We start from the raw sequence: 20,217 nt of genomic DNA, 5'->3' as shown, positions 1-20,217 counted from the left end.
CTTACTAGACTGGTTACACTGCTGTCAGCACATGTAATTTATGCTTGCCAGTTTCTTTGCTGGAAGGAATATACCACTCTCTTAGAAAACACATTAGTGCAATCTGGACTGAAGAAACTCTCTCAACAGTAGTAGATCTCAAAAACTGATTACTCAGATTTCACCTTTATTTTTACACCTTTTCTGAGACTCGGCTAAAAATCATTAAGTGCTCTGCTCTATTTCCTTCAGCTAGTCTTCATCTGAAACATTAAAACATAGTTGTAAGAGGCATCCAAGGGGTCCCAGTGAAACAAACTAAATGAAGGTTACAACTCTTCCTCTGCATTTCAAGCAACACGTGCCCAATCTAATCCTAGCGCTAGCAGACAGTGATTATTTGAAGGATAACTATCTGAAGTTAAGCTGAGCAATATGTATGCACTCTGAAAGAATCTTCAAAGAACTTACTCTTCCCCAATCATCTATTAAAAACCTATAAACTTAATCTCTTTCATAAGGCAGCAAGCTTACCCTTGATTTTCAGCTCAAACAATTAAAATACACACATATAGAGAAAAAGAGGTAATTGATTTCTTGATCTGCAATGTTTTATTGATCTGCAATGTTACTTTTCAAATTCCATCAGTATTTTTTTGCGCTTCTGACAGCTGTAAAACACGAACAATATGATTTGTCTTTGTCCTGTACTTGTTGCTTGCCTCCCTCTAAATCTTACACAAGCTGTAGAGGGCTTATTCCAGAACACTCCATTGCTTTATTATATACTCAAGATGACTTTTCTATTCCACCTATCCTCCCAAGCTGTTAGGACTGGAAGGACATTCCAAGAAAACAAAAAAATTATTTCTGGTATTTCTTTAATTCGCCTCTGCAAACTCCATCTGACAATTACCATTTTGTGTGCTTTGCATAAGGCTGGCACTGCTTTTGTCAGCATTCAGAACTTTGACCTGCTTACCTGCAACGTCACATCAGTGTTCAGAGAGCAAGATACGTGACGTTACAAAAGAGAACTAATTCAAGTTTTTTTGAATAAAAGAACTGAGCAATGGCTTTATTGTTTTTAGTATTGGATATGTAAGACAAAAAGTATCAACATGCTCAAGATACCTATCTACAAAGACCAAAAAATTGACAGAATATGATGTGGGTTGCAGAACGAGCTGTAGAGTCAACATACAGAATAAATCAAATTACTTGTTTTTCCTATTATGTATTTTAAAACTGCTCTAGTGAATTACATATATTCAGTGGCTGTAAAAGTTACAATATATATCTGACTATAGCCTACTGAAAAAATGCATCCTTTCACTTTTTCTAGAGTTTGTATTAGGATTTCTGCAGTCACAGAAACTTTGGGTTTCTTGTTAACTTAAAACTGTTTGTGGTGATGAACAGGAACGTGATGCTCCCTAATACGGAGTGTTACGAGGTACACTTGGTGCATTTAATTCACACTAGCAGCAGTCACATAAATCAGTAGTGCAGAAATATATCGCTGGATGGAAGCTTAAGATAATTTAAGATATAATGTTTAAGATATACCTTACATACACTTTAATAAGGTCAGGAGAAATGTGTATGTGGATACATCTTTAAATCTTCTTACTCCTAAGATTTGTCATAACAGGAAAAGATATGAAAATAACACACATTGTTAAAAAAATATTGTATAACATCACAAACTAAATCAGTGGATCATTTTTCCCCCATAGAAGTGTGCATTCAGAGTATCTCAAACCGATTCTCTCACATTTGCATACCTTAAATGATCAAGAAAAACATAAACTCGTGATCAAAATTGTAAATTGTACACATATCAAGTCAAGCGAAGATTTTGTTATCCTTGAAAGCACTCCTGAAACAGCATTATACAAGCTGGAAATCCTTTGGGTTTTGAACACTAATGATCACTGCTTTAAAAGCAAGAACAACTGCATGAATTGTCCCTTGGTGGAAGCTTTAAATTGCTATGGTCTGCTATGTGGCAAATGTTATGTCATGAACTGATGCAATACTTAATTCCAGAATTAACTAGTATCTTAGGCAAGACTGTAAAACAATATTGAACAATTTCTGATCACCAATGGTTAAAGACTATTCTAATCATGTGTGGGCAACAGCTCATGTTCTTCTTGAAGCTTTTCACTGAACAGAGCAGATTGTATGAAGCAACTGCAGCTCTGTCCAATTCACAAGAATTTAGCATTATTACAAACCTACAGAGAAATACGGCAACTATTTCAGTAAATTCTCCCACACGTGTTGTTGAGGGTCATTATTTGCTCATCTTTGAAAAGATTGAAGAACTACTTAAAATATCACCTTTTTCCACGTTAAACTGGCAACATGCTTCCCTACAACCTTTTAGAAAAAAACTTTATGTAATAGCAACAAAATGAGTCATCACAACCATGAAAAGCATATGGAAGTTGAAGTCCTATTAACCTGAAAAAGATATGCCTAGCTAGAACACACCCTTTACCAAAATCAAGTCATTAAAGATGTAATCAGTTGTCTTGATTGTAACACAAGACATTGCTTCAGTTTCTGTAACTGTTTGTAAAGATGCCTCATGCTGTCCACGCTGATTTTTGTGCCCAGGTCAAACATATTTTCCTCACATTGTGTAAGGGCATAAAGACAAAAAAAGGTATAAACTTCTCTCAGATCCTTTTAGGAACCCTAGATTTTAGTGTGTGCTTTGAATTCAAAGGTTATTTAGTAAAACCTTTACAAGTGCAGACATTGAGACCCTTATGAAATGTTCAGAGACTGTACTGTCTTCCATTTGAAGTGGATCTGTCTATTTTATAAGAGTTCTTATTGTAGACTCTCAGCGACGCTGGGTACATTTGAGTCTACTGTAAGAGTGGTTGCAGATGTGTTAATTTAGGGCCATGACAGAACTACATCCCTTTAGAAGTAAGGTATTTTCATACTAATGTTTCTGAGCAAATCTGCAATCAGTTGATAAAGTTCATTACTGTTGGGAACTATGGTTTATTTAGTAGTAACTCTTCTTTGAAATGTGTTTTGTGTCCACAGAAAATCTTTGTTCTGTAAGTTGCCAAGTCATCTATAAAAGGACTGAGTTTACTCTTCAGTGCTCAACCAAGCATTTAGTATTTTTTCAAGGTTTCCCTGATAAAGCAGTGGGACAGAAGATGGGTTAAGAATGTACATCTGTTCTCCAGGATGTGTTAAAGAACAAACTTAAGCTGTGAATGACTCCAAGCATTATTCCTCACAGACCATGATAACTTGGAGAATGGTCCCAAAGTCTCCTCTTACATGCAGGCTGAAGCACCGCCTAAGACACATCATTTTAGTTTCCAATACAGGACAGAAATTAACAAATGTGTGAAGAATCTCCTTAAGTCTGCAAGACAGCCACTCATATTGCTAGAGCCAAAGGAGACACAACCCTAAGCATTACTTGTTTGCGTTTTGAACAACTTGGACGAGATTCTTAACTGGATGTGTGGTTAAAAAGCTATGCTGAAGCATCCAGGCTTTGGGGTGTTTGCTGAACAGATAAAGAACTCTCCTAAAGGACCCTCCCCAGGCAATGTCAAAAGACAAATCCCACAATATACAAAAAAAACATGCAGCAAACTTCAGCCTGGGATGCATGCAGTTACAGATAACACTGGCAACACAGCATCTTGAATCTTGACCTGGGAAAACTGCAAGTATTTGGGGTTGTCCAAAACATGGTATTGTTCTTCTAAGTAGTGATATAAGAAAGAAAATCTATAAGAGTCTGGCTCTTTTGATTTAAGGAATTGATGGGAGCTTTAATAATAGATAATAGTAACATAAGGACACTAAGAACAGACTTGCTCATTTGACAGATTCCCATAGAGGAAAAAAACCCTCACAAAACAGGAAAGAGAAAGAAATCAAGACCTCAAAGAAGCCTATCAGTAACTAAGTAGATGAAAAACCCTGACAAACTCTTCATCTGCAGATATAGAGCAGATACATCCAACTAGGTGATCTTTGCCAGAAAGGGATAAAAACTTCTATTAACTAAAAGGGTACACAATATAATCTAAAATACAAAGCAGAAACCTTACTTAGAGGCAGCAATTTTGCTTAACAAGGTAAAAACAAAAAAAAAGTTTTTCTATTGGGTGCCACCTGTCCTATAACAGCTGTCAGAACAAGGGATCACATGTAATACTACGAAAGCTAACTAGTATCTGTGTTGCAAGAAAAAAGGAAAAAGGTTTGAAAGGTGGTAATGATCCAGCTGCTTTACTAGAAGAAAATCAGATAGAGTTCCAGGCACTGAAATTATGAGGCAAGAGAGATAACGTACCAAAAATCAAAGGGTTTTAGAAAAACCTGGAACAAACACTCTCTAAAGCTTATCTCCTGTTACGCACTGTGGGTCATTTCTAGCAGGAGCGTATATTGCTGTAAGTCTCACACTAAAAATTGCAGAAGTACCACTCACAATCACTTTCATGTCAAAATACCTAGTAAGCATGGATGAACCACATTCTGGCTGTAGCCTGGTCTTTCAAATGCTCAAATTTGTTTGCATAGGGAAAGTAGCCCCTATATTCTCTGAAAAACCCAATTCCCATTATTTTGCCTCAGGTGAATTGTACAGGTCCTAGAAGCAGAAAAAAAATCAGCGTTCATGAGAAGGATAACACACAAAACAGACTGCAGGCAATCGTCTTAAGGCCAGAGACTAAACAGAAGAAACAGCTCCAAGAGACAGTTTTGTTGAGCTCCGAGAAGACAAAGACATCTACAGTATAAAAATGACCAACCCTGAGTATTAAATTTCATTTCTAGAAAAGGATTTTGTATTTGCAATTACTAAAATATGAAGGTGTCTGAAAAGTCATTGCCAACTAAACAATAGTGCTGTTGTCAATTGCAGCATCTGCACATATCATACAATCACAGAATGGTGGGGGTTGGAAGGGACCTTTAGAGATCATCCAGTCCAACCCCCTGCAGAAGCAGGGTCACCTAGATCAGGTCACACAGGAACGTGTCCAGGTGGGTCTTGAAGCCCTCCAAGGAAGGAGCCTCCACACCCTCCCTGGGCAGCCTGGGCCAGGGCTCCCTCACTCAAACACTGACACAGTTTGTTCTTATGTTTAAGTGGAACTTTTTGTGTTCCAGCTTCATCCCATCACCCCTTGTCCTGTTGCTGACTACTGTAGAAAAGAGGGATGTCCCAACCTCCTGACACCCACCCTTTAGATATTTGTCAATGTTAATAAGATCCCTCCTCAGTTTCCTCTTCTCCAGACTAAACAGCCCCAGGTCCCGCAGCCTTTCCTCCTATGAAAGATGCTCCAGTCCCCTGATCATCTTGGTGGCCCTGTGCTGGCCTCTCTCCAGCACTTCCCTGTCCCTCTGGAGCTGAGGAGCCCAGAACTGGACACAGGACTCCAGATGAGGCCTCAGCAGGGCAGAGCAGAGGGGGAGAAGAACCTCCCTTGACCTGCTGCCCACGCTCTTCTTGATGCATCCCAGGCTGCCATTGGCTTCTTGCCCACGAGGGCACATTGCTGGCTCATGGTCAGTTTATTATCAACCAGCACTCCCAGGTCTCTCTCTGCAGAGCTGCTCTCCAGCAGGTCACCCCCAGCCTGTCCTGGTGCATGGGGTTGTTCCTTCCCAGCTGCAGGACTCTGCCCTTGTCCTTGTTGAACCTCAGGAGGTTCCTCTGTGCCCAACTCTGCAGCCGGTCGAGATCCCGCTGAATGGCAGCACAGCCTCTGGGGAATCCGCCAGTGCTCCCAGTTTGGTGCCAGCAGGGAACTTGCTGAGGGTACACTCTGTCCCCTCATCCAGGTGGTTGATGAAGATGTTGAACAAGACTGGCCCCAGAACCCATCCCTGTGGAACTCCACTGGCCACAGGCCTCCAACTCGCCTCTGTGCCATTGATCACCCCCCTCTGGGCTCTGTCATTCAGCAGCTCTCCATCCACCTCACTGTCCACTCATCCAAGCCACATAGCCTGAGCTTTCTGATGAGGATGTTGTGGGACATAGTGTCAAAAGCCTTGCTGAAGTCAAGGTAGATGACATCTGCTGCTCTCCCCTCATCCACCCAGCCAGTTATGCCCTTGTAGAGGGCATCAGGTTGATCAGACAGGATTTCCCCTTGGTGAAGCCATGTTGACTCCCCCCAATAACCATCTTATCCTTCATATGTTCAGTGATAACATTCAGGATGAGTTGGTCCATCACTTTTCCAGGGATGGAGGTGAAATATGCAGACCTAAGCCCCACAAAGTAAACAATTGTATACTGATTATCTATGATTGCTATTATCTATTAACTATTTGAGAAATGTACTTATGTCCACAAAAGCAAACGTTACATTGTTTTGTTAAGAGCCATGAATAGAACAACACTTTATACAACACTTTCAACCTAATTAAAAGCATTAAACCCAATGATTCTCCTTAGTTTTCTAGAGTAGAAGAAACTATAGTCAAGGACAGCAAAATTCCAGAAATTTGTGTCTGTTAGTTAGGTGTCTTATCCCACTTCCTCATAGGTTTGTTCCATTCCACTTACCTGTGTACAATTTCCTTTCAGTCTTCTGCAAATCTTGGTATTTTTCAAAAACTTGTGTGCTATATTCTCTAATCCTCAATGCTGTGCAAAAGTGAACCTGTTTTATTTACCTATTGCACTTAAAGTAAGTACAAGAATAATAAGCTGGCATAGTGGTATTGACAAAGCAAAACAGGTACTGCTGTGACTTTTATCTATGCAGAGCTCACTTTTTGCATCTTCAGCATCATCACAGGCTAGGCCACGCCTTGTTCTAGTTCAATTTCTAATCAATAGGCACTGCATTTGCTACACAGCCACAGAAATAATCCTTGAAAATTACATTCTTCTTTCATCTGAAGAAAAAAATTCCACTACCTGCTTTTTTCCCTTCTCTGAATGCAAAGCAGTTCACCAACTTGGGGATTTTTGCTATTATCTCAGAGTACAAGAGTCAAATCTCGGGAGAATACAGCTCTGGATTGTAAGCTTCAGGTACCAAAAATGCCCCTTGCTCCAAAACAAAAATTTGACCATGTAACAAAGTATATAGTGAAAGCAACAAATCAGTTTGTGTTGACTAAACCAAGTGAAACAGAGAATTATCAGCTTTAATGATCAAAAGAAAGGCAGTATTATATTTAAGATCACTACATTTAAACTACCTCTACACAGACCTAATTCATTGTGTTCATCCCAGCCTCTAACCACGTTAATCATCTTAAGACTTAATATTCAACGTTGAGGTGAAAAGTGAAATTGGTTTTTAAACTCCATGCATAATTACCTTCCGTAACAAATTTAGGATTGAATACAAATACACAAGAGTACTACCTTATTAAAACAGTTTAGGGAAATGAAGCCACAAGAATTCAAAGCTCATGGTTTAAATTTGAATTTGTAGCATGAACATTTACATGAACTTATTTATATCAAAAGTTTGTTATGACAAGACAATTCAGAGAAAAGATGCCAAACTAGAAAATTTGAGCAGAAATAATTTACTAAAAACATAACTACCAATAGGTGCTTAGGGAATGCACGAGATATTTGCTAAGATTAAGGCATTTTCAAATCAGAACAGGCAATTTTTGTGTCCACCAAAACTGTCCATTACTTCATTGTAACTTAAAATGTATTTTGACTTATCTTCTGCTAATTAAAAAAGCCGTAGAACTGTTTACACAAAGTTAATTTATTAAGATGCTGCTGGGTCTTGGCACTGTAGATTCTTCTAAGATTTTGGAGTATCTGATATGACAAAAAAGGATTTAAAACAAAATGCTGCCCAATAGGCTGAATCCAGTATATCCCAGAATTGTTTTAAGGTAGTTACAATGTAATTCAGAACCTTCACAAACTACTTTTCATGCAAACAAAACTACCTTATTCTTTGTATGCAAAGATACATCTACATTCAACTCGGATCATAGTAGCTCTTATGGACAAGCCTGAGCTAGTTTAAAATTATCCAGCTTGGTAACAGTTCAACCATGGCTCAGAGAAGCTACTCAAGCTGAGGTTTCACAGCCCTGTCTCTTCTGTGCCTCTTAACCCAAGCACTATGCAACTTCTACAACAGCTTTCAACTAGGCAGACTGACAGTTTTGCAGATAACTTGGGCATATTTATGTAAACTTGTCACATCTCTGACAACAAACTCAGTTCATAATCTCAGGATTTTTGTTTTAAACTCTGATTGACAGCCCTTATCCTGTATCTTTCACATCAGGTCCTTTAGTCTTTTAGAACAACCACATGGATATTCACAGAATCACAGAATGTTAAGGGTTGTAAGGGACCTCAAAAGCTCATCCAGTGCAACCCCCCTGCCAGAGCAGGGCCACCTAGAGCAGGTCACACAGGAACTCGTCCAGGTGGGTTTTGATTCCTTAATATAAGACACTTAAAAAAGTGACCTTTAATAGTGTTGGTTTGACCTAGGCCATTTCACTTTGCACTTGATGGACCTGAAAAGCTTACCTGACTACAGAACCTCAACTGTAGCGACAGTGACCTTCAACTTAAGGTTACAACTTGTCAAATTGCTCCTGCTTCCAGCACAGAACTAAGCAATCAAACTCAGAAAACAAGTTCTCATAGCAATTTATGGATCATTCCGCCCATACACAATACTCGAAAGAAGAGCTGTAGGTTTCTTCCCAATAATGAGCCACAAGGAAAGATGTTTGCTTTTAATCTTTCTCATTCGTAGTGCTTTGTCTTTGAAGTAATTCAAAACTGGTGAAAGTGTGCTAGTGTTCCTCCAGTGATGAAACATCAGTTATTAGAACAAGTGATTTTACATTTTGTGTACTCGATGATTAATCAGAGTTCATAGTTTAACTTCCAGCACAGAAACTCAGCTGAGCACAGCATTATCACACAAACCAATCATCGTTTCACATGATTCTTTAAAAGGAAGGTTTTAAGAAATAACTTCATCTACATGCAGGAGGGTCTTTATGGAAATGTCATTTTTAATACGTAAGGAAAAAGTTAAATAAGGTTATTACACACAGGTCTATTCAAGAGCATTTTGCGCTGGCCAATAAGACACTGACATTTGCTGTGTTGTGTTGCCCTCTTCAGGTGGATAGCACTTACACCTCCTAGTTCTGCTTCGAGTCATTGCATTTCAACTTCTTTCACAAAAAACTTCACATTTGCTGTTCTGAGGAGCAGCAACTTTACCTCTGTCCCATCAGCCCTTCAAGTATTTTCGATCTGATATCCTATAGCACCAAACATTACTTTTGGCCTCACCATCTCCTTCACTTTAATACTAATCTTGAGGATTATGGAAGTATCACCTAGTGTTTTAAAAGATTGCTAAAAAAAACAACTGGTAAGCAAACTTCATGTCAAGAGGCTTAAAGAGCTCAATTGATTTAGCTTACCAAAGAAACCAGAAGCTTCTGAAATCACTCCGTAAGTGAACTTGGAGGTTAGAAAGCAAGAAAGTCAGTTAAAGCAGTGTAAGGCAAAACAGGATCTGCTAACTGAAATGTCATGGAGGCCTTTCAGTCAAAACAAACGAAAAAAGGTTTCTCATAACCTACTACGGTAAAAGGATGGGGTTTATTATCACTTAAACTTTACAGGTGGACCTGGTATCTTTCCAAACAATCTGTTTTGATCAGGTTTTGAGTGGTTGCTGTAACATGGACCAAATTGTCATGCCCATTTGCATACTTATAATGGGGTTTGCAGTTGATTACCTGAGCTCTGACAATTGATGTGGAAATGCGAATAAAACAGTCTTTCATTGCCTGGGAAAGGGCCATGCTTGGGCTTCTGATTCATTTATTGAGCCAGATATTAATAATGTCTCAGAATATTTAATTTCCCCCTCCCATCTTGCTATTTTTGAGGATCGCTGATGGTAAACATTTAAATGTATTTAGACATTTCTGTACTGAAACTTTGGCAGAAAGAGCAAAGTGTTGGATTTAACCACTGTATTATTAAGCACAGAGAATTTTACTCACATTATTAAGGCAGACAAACATCATTACTTGTGACTGTACAATTTAACCACAACATCTCAAGGGACTTTTCCAGTATTCCCATAGCGTGGCATGTCCTAGCATCCAAATAAAGCAACAAGCAAGCAAATAATCTAGGATCATCACCTTTTGGGCTAACAAATATACAGGCTTAATACAGCCTGTCTTAAGCCAAGTATGATTCTAAAAAAGCTCAGAAGAACTTGTCATGAATGGTTTTAACGTGCTTTCTTTCACATAGTTTTGCTCTCAATAAATAATTGCTATTTACAACACTAAATCCTATAAACTCATGGGGCAGATCCCAGAGGAAAGGATTGACAGCGAGAGAGCAAGCGTGAGCAAGTGGATGAATATGACACAGGGAGAGAGTAAAATACCAAAACTCAGGGACAAGTGCTAATTAAGTGCAGAGCAACTGAGACTCAGAGTGACCCCCATCTGCAGTGTAAAATAGACCGTAGTTCATCAGGGTAGTCTATCAGCTCGTACAGGCTCTTCTCCAGTGTCTGACTAATAATCCCCATCACAGCGCCTGGAGCCAAAGACTGATGAAAACTTCCTACTGTCTATCAGCCATATCATTTGTTCAATTAGAAAGCTGAAAAACATCTGGTCTTATAAACATGGGGAAGAAACCCTAATGCCAAACCAGCTCTAGTACTGTACAAGAAAAAGCAACACTCTTAAATGTATAATATACATTACTAGGATTTTATCTCCTGCTATTAAAGAACAAATGAAAAAAAAGCACTCTATTCAACAGTACTATCAGACAAAAAGGCAACACAGCTTTTGTCAAGTAAAGACACAGCAGCTTATACCTCTGAAGTGATACAGTAGGTCACATTATTTTCTGGATGGATGTAAGTAGAAGTGGCACAAAAAATATAATCATTATTTTTAAACTGCCTCTGGTAGAAAAAGTTTCCACCTATGTCAAAGGTTCATCTGTTGCAAGTCCCACATGACACAGTTTAGATCATGACAGCTGGTCATAAAATCTTTAAGATCTCCTAGCTAACATTTAAAATTGCAAATCAATCGATCCTAGTAAGGCTCAGGGTTTAGTTTTTTCACCTTCTACAGTAGATGCCAAGATTCTGGTCCTCAGCTGCTACACTTAAGAGGTGCTGGACATGGGCTTTTAAAATTACCTGTGGTTAGTTTAGTTCTGACTTACTCAAGTACAACGTTCGTATTTCTGCCATCTCTGTCTCCCACACACACCCACACACTCAGATTTGTATACCACATGAGGTATGATTCATCTTATTCTTTAGAAATGTATTTTAATAGACAAGCTTCACAATTATAAGAACCTTTAAGTTTTGAAAACATCATGCCTTCAGTGAAAAGCATTTCAGATCACTGTATTGCACGCAATTTTCTGCAGTAACTTTTACCAGTCATATTTAACCCTTGCTAAGACTGTGATATCAACTAAGAAAAATTAATCTAGTACATTTCTTTGAAGGTAAACAAATTCATCCACCTCATACTGCCAAAATACAACATTTCCTCAACAGAATTTCCTTCTAATAAATTTGGGGTAACAGAAAGTATTGAGACTTGCCTCATTGAAGGCAGTATCTAGTAATTTCCTGTCATCCACTTGTATTTCCTTGAGTATCTACAACCACTACACGAAAGCACACAGAGTAAGTGTCCACTGTAATAAAAACTCTGGCTTATGTGGCTTTCAGGTACTTATGCAGGGAAACAAAAGCAACCAATTCGAATGCAAAGCTGACTTCTACCACCACTAATGGAAATGAAATGCAATCAGGGTGGAGGTTAAATACATCTTAAGGATATTTTTGAATCAGTTACTTCAGCCTATGCAAGTTTGCCACCAAGTTCTGCAAAATTATGTTAAACCTACAGGAAACACGTCCTTGCTCAGAATCAAATTATAATCTCACCCTTCCTAATAGTTTCTGAAATTCCTTGAAATACGTAAGACTTTTATGATAAGCAGTAATCAGTGCACTAACCCACATACCAAACAGAAAGGCTACAAACACCTGCATCCACTCTTTAATTGAAGAGAGGAACGCTACTGAAAATATTTAGAAATATCAAGAGCAGCATAACTGAAAAGAATATACATGAACCTTCTCAAAGGGTGTCTCAGTATCATCTTTGTGTTTGGTCTTCTATTGTTGGTTAGCTATTTTGGGTTTACACTACAGCAAGTAAGCTTCCAATTGAAAAGGTAATGAGAATCAAGTTAAGTAGTACTGGCTAAAGGGATAGATATTACTGAATTAGATTTTTTTTTTCCTTTTTTTCCCTTGCATGGAATTGTATGGTATCATTGAAATTTTCCCTTGGGGCTTAAAAGTCTGTACTTTTCAGACATTAAAACCTCCATTTCACAAACCCGTTTCTGTGATTTCTGTAAAGAGACCTAAAAAATAAAACACTTATCAAAAAAGCAAACAAACAACATAGTAACAAAAAAAATGCTGTGAGTGAACTACTTTTCCCGATACATAGCTTTATACAAATCTTGCCATCTGCTATGATCTCTGACAAAATAACTGACTTCCGTTCTCAGTCTAAGGTTTCACTATGATGGTAAATGTCTTACATCTAACACTAAAAGTTAGTTCAGTCCCTCAGAGGTTTGTATGGTCATTAAAATCTGTAATAAGAAGTAGCAGACTATTTTGTACTATGAATAAAAGACTTTTTTTTGATAGTTACAGATGCAAAACTTAAATGTAAATAGATGAAAATGTTTCAATGACAAAACAGAGCAGAACTATTTCATTTATGGAGATGTTACATGAATTCTGGTTAAGCTTTTATCAATACTTAATTCAAAACTTCATCACGATTTTCATGCTCTAAAAACGAAGAGGACATTGAAAAACTGTAAGGATTGCAAGGAATATGGCTCCAAATAAACCACTGAGAAAAATAGCACACTCGTTTATTAAAAGAGTAAAAATATTCAAAGCTGGTTTGGATTTATCAAGTACACAATCGTAAGGCACAGGTAAAGCCTAGATGCGAGGCCTCTGCCGTTACTTTCACCTTGTAAAGCCACGAGAAAGGAAGACTACACAGTGGTTGAGGGAAAAGTGTTGTCCCTGAACCAGATGACTTAGACCTTTCAGAGGCATTTTGCATCCAAAGCAGTCTTCACTTTTAGCAGTTAACTTTTAACGACAGAACCAGCTTTTTAAGCAAAGAAACAAACAATCTATATCAGCCGCAGCTCATTCTCAAGTATTACATTACACACTCACAACATAAACGGTAATTACTTATTAGAATAAACACACTTTGGTTTGTCTTTGCTAATTCATACAACTCAAGGGTCCAACAAAGATGAGCATACAAAAGTTTTACCATAAGGTTAAAACATAAGGAAAACATATTCTAAAAATAGATTAGGATATATGACACCTCAGTAGAAGAGACTGGTAAAAGCGGTTTTATTTCATTGTCTCCTACCTGATAAATTCTAAACGGGATGTATCGAAATCCACTGTCTTCTGGAGGATATTCCATGAGTTTTCGATTTATTGCCCAAAACTGCTCAAATTTATCTGTGGAGGTAAAACCAGATTTTGTTAATACTATGTATTCTTTTTCACCTCAAAGAGGTAAATGAGACACAATTGGAAAAACATGCACATTTTTCTTAAAGACATTTGACATGTATTAATTTGTTTTCCCTATTTAGCCTGAAGCCAAAGGTAAGCCACCTGCACTGCCCTATGAAAACAGTGATGGGGCAACTTATCGAACTGAAAGAGAAAGCGACTTGACTTCAGAACATTTCACCCACTGTTAGGGAAATACTGGGCCACAAATCACAGACTTTATTACCTCAATTACCAGTGCCTGATTCTCCACTCCTTGCTGCTACTGGTCCACACTGTCTCACAGTTTGTTAAAAACATCTAATTGTTCTTAACTCTTTACAACTGTTGTTCATCTATAAACTAAAGCAATAGAAAAGCATAAAGGAGTTTACATTTAGATGTGTAAAACTTGAAATAATCTGCAACAATGTATGATATAACCAGAAAATATACTGCTAGTTTCACAACACAACCAGAAAATAACTGTTTACATTTGGATGACATTTTTGTTAAAATTATCCAAGTAACTAGGTTTACTAAAGTAGCCTGAGGCAGCACACCATTTTATCCTGCTCAGACACTACAAGAACTGAATAGTTTATTGCACTTAAATTGTATTAAGGACACCACAGGTCTAAAGCAACAAAAGCTTTTATATATGCAAATCAATTACTGGAATCAAGCAAACAACGAATACCAAGAGTGACAGAAAGGAACATGAAGAGCTAAGATGAATAAGGCTGCTGCTAGCCTAGTGAAGGCAGCTTTAGAAGGGAAGGAGCAAGGGAGAACTTTCCTTAAAGGCCTTAACTCTCCAAGACACCAAACACAGCAGATATTTCTTCAGAAGGAATATGCAATCTCTAAATTTCCTTCCGCGGCACAATGTTCAGCCAAGTCTCAAGAAGCCTGGTGAGATAAGAACTCAACCCCCTGAAGCAAGGTAAAAAAATCAGAAATCTGTTCACAGAAGCAAGGTTCTTCTGGCTTCCAAATAACAGCTAAAGCAACTGCAGAAAATTAAGAGTCCGAGATCTGCTCCGCTCCAGCATACAGCACAGATGCAAGAGGCTCCTACAGACTGTTGATGACAACATCCAGTCACAAGTGGCTGAGGAACCAATGAGGAGAAGTGTGCTACTGGACTTGGTGCTGAAAATAAGGAGGGTCTGGTTGTGATGGTTGGAGGTAACCTCCGCTGCAGCCACCACGAGATGGTAGAGTTCAAGACCCTGTGTGGAAGAGGCAGGACACAAAGCAGGACTGTGACCCTGGATTTCAGGTGAGCCAACTTTGGCCTCTTCAAAGATCTACTTTGGATAGATCTCATGGGATAAGATTCTAGAAGTGCTCAAGAGAGCTGGTTAGTCTTCAAGCACCACTTCCTCCAAGCCCAGGGTGTATCCCCACATGTAGAAAAGTGGGAAAAGGAGGCAGAAGCCTCCACGGATGAGCAAGGATCTGCTGGGACAACTCAGGCAGAAAGCAGCCATCTATGAGAGGTGGAAACAGGGGCTGGCTTCTTGGGAAGAGAATAGGAACATTGCCAGGGCATGCAGGGGTGCAACCAGGAAGGCTAGAGCCCTTCTAGAATTAAACCTGGCCAGGAAAGTAAAGGAAAACAGAAGGGTTTGTTTTGGGTATGTCAGTAGCAAAAGGAAGATTAGAGGGAATGTGAGCCTGCTACTAAACACAGAGGGTGCCCTGGTGACTTGGGATGCAGAGAAGGCCGAAGTACTGAATGCCTTCCTTGCTTCAGTCTTTGTGGCAAAGGCTGGCACTCGGGAAGGACAGTAGGATGGCCTGGACAGCAGAGGACTTGCCCTGGGTGGAGGAGGAAGAGGTTAAAGACTTGGTCCATGGGTGCTGATGGGATGCATCCCAGAGTGCTGAGGGAGCTGCTGATGTGGTTGCTAAGCCCGTCTCCATCATTTTTGAACAATCATGGAGGACAGGCGAAGTGCCTGAGGACTAAAAGGACAATGTCACTGCTGGCTGCAAAAAGGACAGGAAGGACGACCCAGGAAACTACAGGCCGGTCAGCCTCACCTCCATCCCTGGAAAGGTGACGGAATAACTCATCCTGGATGTTATCACTGAACATATGAAGGAAAAGGTGGTTATCAGGGGGAGTCAACATGGCTTCACCAAAGGGAAATCTTGTCTGACCAACCTGATGCCTTCTATAAGGGCATAACTGGCTGGCTAGATGAGGGGAGAGCAGTGGATGTCATCTACCTTGACTTCAGCAAGGCTTTTGAGACTATCAACCACAACATCCTCATCAGAGTCCTGCATCTGGGAAGGAACAACCCCCTGCACCAGCACAGGCTGGGGATTGACCTTCTGGAGAGCAGCTCTGCAGAGAGAGACCTGGGAGTGCTGGTTGATAATAAACTGACCATGAGCCAGCAATGTGCCCCCGTGGGCAAGAAGCCAATGGCAGCCTGGGATGCAGCAAGAAGAGTGTGGGCAGCAGGTCAAGGGAGGTGCTGCTCTGTCCTCTGCTCTGCTCTGGGGACGCCTCATCTGGAGTCCTGTGTCCAGTTCTGGGCTCCTCAGCTCAAGAGGGACAGAGAACTTCTGGAGAAGAGTCCAGCACAGGGCTACCAAGATGATCAGGGTACTGGAGCAGGGTACTGGAAGGGCTGCAGGACCTGGGGCTGGTCAGCTTGGAGGAGACTGAGGGGGAATCTCATTAATATTGACAAATATCTAAATGGTGGGTGTCAGGAGGTTGGGGCAGCACTTTTTTCTGTTGTATCCAGTGACAGGACAAGGGGTGATGGGATGAGGCTGAAACACAAAAAGTTCCATTTAAACTATTTCAGTGTGTCAGTGAGGGAGCCCTGGCCCAGGCTGCCCAGGGAGGGTGTGGAGCCTCCTTCTCTGGAGGTCTTGAAAACCCACCTGGACACGTTCCTGTGTGACCTGATCTAGGTGAACCTGCTTTAGCAAGGGGTTTGGACTGGATGATCTCTAAAGATCCTTTCCAATCCCCTCCATTCTATGATTCTATGCCAGTCAGTGCATTAAAATACATAATTAATACATATTTCATGGTTTATAACATGCTGCTTTTCCTGACTCAATGTGTCATAAGGCAGGAATTTCGAAGAAACTGTAAATAATCTCCTGCCAGCTATTCTGGTGGAGCATTTCCTAATACTTATCTTGGAAAGTAGTTCCACACCCACGTTTCCCCATAAGCAGCAACCATCTCTTGACAAGCACTTACCTGAGCTGCAGTCAGGACAACCATGCAGGAACCTGCCTGAGATGTGGAGCTGCCTAGACTCAGGTTGCTGGGAAGTGACAACTCTAGAGCTGATGTACCCAAGAAGCCTGCATTTTGGAACCCCAGCCTACAAAGTCAAAAGTTTGCTCTTACAATATCTGACACAAAGACTGTATCCTCTTTAAGAATCCTGTCAGTGGGAAGATGAAGATTTAGTACACTTCCCTCACCCTTGGAGATAGTGTCGAGAATGGTTTTCGCTACAGATTGTGTGGACAGGCATCCTACAGTTGCCATTGATCAATTTACACTTCACTTGCCACTTCTGACTATAAACTCAGCTGATAAACTATTCACTATGCAGATAAAGAAGACAAAACAATCAAGACCTACTTAAGCTAGTGAGCTACAGCAGACTCCCAAATAAGGAATCTACATATTTGGAGACATCCAACCTGAACAAAAATGAAACAAACATTAACTTCATTTACTTTTTTAGTGTTCATATTACGGAAACTAGGAAAGGTGGCTGAACAGCTTATTGTCCTCAAAATCCAACAGAGATAAGCAACACACCTTATGGATCAGAAGAACCAGAGATTCTGAACAAATAATAGATTCATGGTAGGAGCTGAAATACATTGTCCCCCGTGGCATATATGGCAAACAAAGAATAAAAAAAGCTAAGCAAAGGTAATGTACAGTTAACTCACTTCTGCGCTTCATTCCAGCTTTCTCACCTCCCAGAAATCACGCAGCTAATCTTTTTTAAGAGAGGTAAATGTTCAAACTTATACTTCTCAGGATTATTCTGTGAACATTCAGTCAACGCTCAAGACAATCTGTTGTTCTCTGAAGATGTTTAGATTTGTAATAGTTTCTGTAGTTTCTAAATATAGCAGCAATAAATCTGCAAGAGCTGAATGACAAACCTGTTGCATTTTCTAATCAAGTACCTTCTGTCAATCCACCTGATATCCTGAGCAACGAAACATTTTCTACTAAATTAGCTAGACATAATGAATTCAGACATCTTAATATACATCTCCACCTCGTGCACAGCAGCGCACAAAGCTATCTAAGCTAACTCACCCCCATAACCTTATGTTGTTGTTCTCCAAACATCTTCCCACGGATACAGCATTTTTACTACGGGAAACTGAGTTTGGTGTAAGAAAAGTAACACGAATTTTTAAAGCAGGTAGCAGGAAAAGGCTATCCAGTTTGCATCCTGACACACATGACCTGGTGAGATCTTTCATCAGCATTAAGAAAATAAGCTGAATGCCAGAATTTTAAAGCTCCCAAATCCAAAAGTAACTGCTTTTGCAGAACCAACTCAAGGCTTACAACAAATTAGAAACCTAAACACCATCCAATAACTCCTTCCTGCCCCAATCTCCTTGAAAAAAATAGGCAAAAGGATTAATCATTCTCCCTTTTTTGCGTCTCAGTACACCCTATTTCTGCTAAACAGACTTTAGGAAGCCATTAATGATACGATGGGATAGAAGAATTTATTAGGGCTTTGGCTTCAGAAGACTTAAAGACAAAAGGTGTTGGCTGAAAGTTTGACAATAAAAACAAAACTGAGTTTTCATCATGCCAGTAAACAAGGAGGAGTTCTCTACCTACCAGCAAAAGCTTTTTACACATTTATCTCCCTCCCTCATGAAAAGCTTCTGCAGTCTATACGGTATCTTAAACTCATGTAATAGTCAGATCTGACTACTTTTGTTTACAACGATCCTTTTGTTTTTTAAGAAAGTGCTTGACCGGTGTGTTACAGAGTTTCTGTATTAGCAAAAAACCGTACTTGCAAAAGGCAGGTGTTCATATCTGAATAACACTATTTGAAGTCATGGTAATAAGAGTCAAACAGAAGCGAGATTAGTGACAGTACACAAGTTTCAGATGACTGTACTAATCATATTGCTTCAACAAGAAAGGATGGTTTCCATGCAGTTTTGCCTAAAGTGAAATATAAAACCTTTTCTCTATTTATTTTATGTAAAAAATCAGGAAGTTAATAACCAAAAGACTGGTGGAGAGACGCAGCTGAAAAAGCCATCAGCTAAGTCACTTATATTTATAAATATATCAATTTATTAGAAATTCAGTCACTGAATGCCCAAACACCAGAGATTAGCCTTCAGTACTACAGAGATGCACAGAATCTCAGGAGAGCTTTGAAAACATCTATTTATATATACTTAAATAATACGAGTTGGCAAAACTACAAGGACTTAATGCCACGTGTTAATAATAACCCCAAACACATTGCATTTGTAAATTTATGTTTGACATTTAACTTGTTGCTTAATGAATTTGTGTACTAAGGTTAAGAAACCTGTCACTGAAATCGTTCATGTCTTTAAAGCATCCTTTAAGACAGCTTAAAAAAAAACCCATTAGAGGGAAACAGATTGATAATTGTTGTTACCTCTACTAAGCAAGACTGGAGATCCTTCAGCAGTCACCAAAACTGATCCAAACTTACAACTGTTAGAATAAAAAGTTGTTGGTAACTCCAGTCACAGTTTGTTTTCAATACACAGTAACTGCTGAACGTTTTACTATTAAGCAGTGTTAACTATGGATTAGTCCAGACTGAAATTCTGAAGGCCAAGCATCCTGCTCAGGCTGAGATCCAGGGGCAACATTCTTCAGACAACCGGGAAAATTGGTTTCATTCGTCCTAGCATCTCACAGCCATTCCCTGAAACACAAGTGCTGTCATGCTTCAAACAACTCAACATTTTGCACGGATCTTGATGTTAGATGCACCTCTTCCACTCATCTGACTATGAAAACAGTAACCAGGATGGCTCACTGACAGGGCACTCAACATATGCATTTCAGTGCAGCTTAGCTTGAAATCAGCATACATAGAGAACATGGGCAACTATCACAGAATGAGAAATACCTACAAGTAACTTGCAGTAAGATACAGCGGTCACAGCATATGGCCAGCTAAAATGGAGTTCCTGCTGTAAGACTGAGCAAAAGAGCTCAAAAAAAACACCCTAATTTTTAAACTTATCAACAGAACTATCTTAACAACCACCGATTTTTCTTTTTCCTGTATTTGACACTGGTGCAGCTGCTATCAGAGTATTGACTCCAGAAGTGGATTTATCTCATAAAGGTTGTAGAGAGGGCTTAAATACAGAATATAAAATTTAAATAAGGAATTAATGCAAAAAAGCGAAAGAGTGTTTACATTTAAAAAGGAAATGGCATTTCACAGTTTGTATCTTCCAGTATCTTTTTAGAAACTCAAAGAAGGAAGCAAACAAGTGTAGTCCATGCACATTATTTTTT

General features: G+C 39.4%; 1 protein-coding gene across 8 annotated transcripts in view; it reads right to left on the bottom strand.

Moving 5' to 3' along the window:
- ATG5 (autophagy related 5) overlaps positions 1-20,217 on the bottom strand; it is an 81,149-nt gene that overhangs the window by 29,603 nt on the left and 31,329 nt on the right. For all 8 annotated transcript variants that reach the window (XR_009818284.1, XM_061991188.1, XM_061991192.1 and 5 more), the window contains one exon: positions 13,522-13,616. Coding sequence is in view for 7 of the 8 variants with exons in the window: in XM_061991188.1 (XP_061847172.1) it covers positions 13,522-13,616 (95 nt within the window). In the remaining variant the exon portion in view is untranslated. The remainder of the gene's footprint in view (positions 1-13,521; positions 13,617-20,217) is intronic.

The sequence above is a fragment of the Colius striatus genome, chromosome 2, assembly GCF_028858725.1.
Source record: "Colius striatus isolate bColStr4 chromosome 2, bColStr4.1.hap1, whole genome shotgun sequence".
In the NCBI taxonomy this organism is placed as follows: domain Eukaryota; kingdom Metazoa; phylum Chordata; class Aves; order Coliiformes; family Coliidae; genus Colius; species Colius striatus.
Note: the sequence above shows the minus strand (reverse complement) of the source record. Positions and strands in the feature narration are given on the sequence as shown.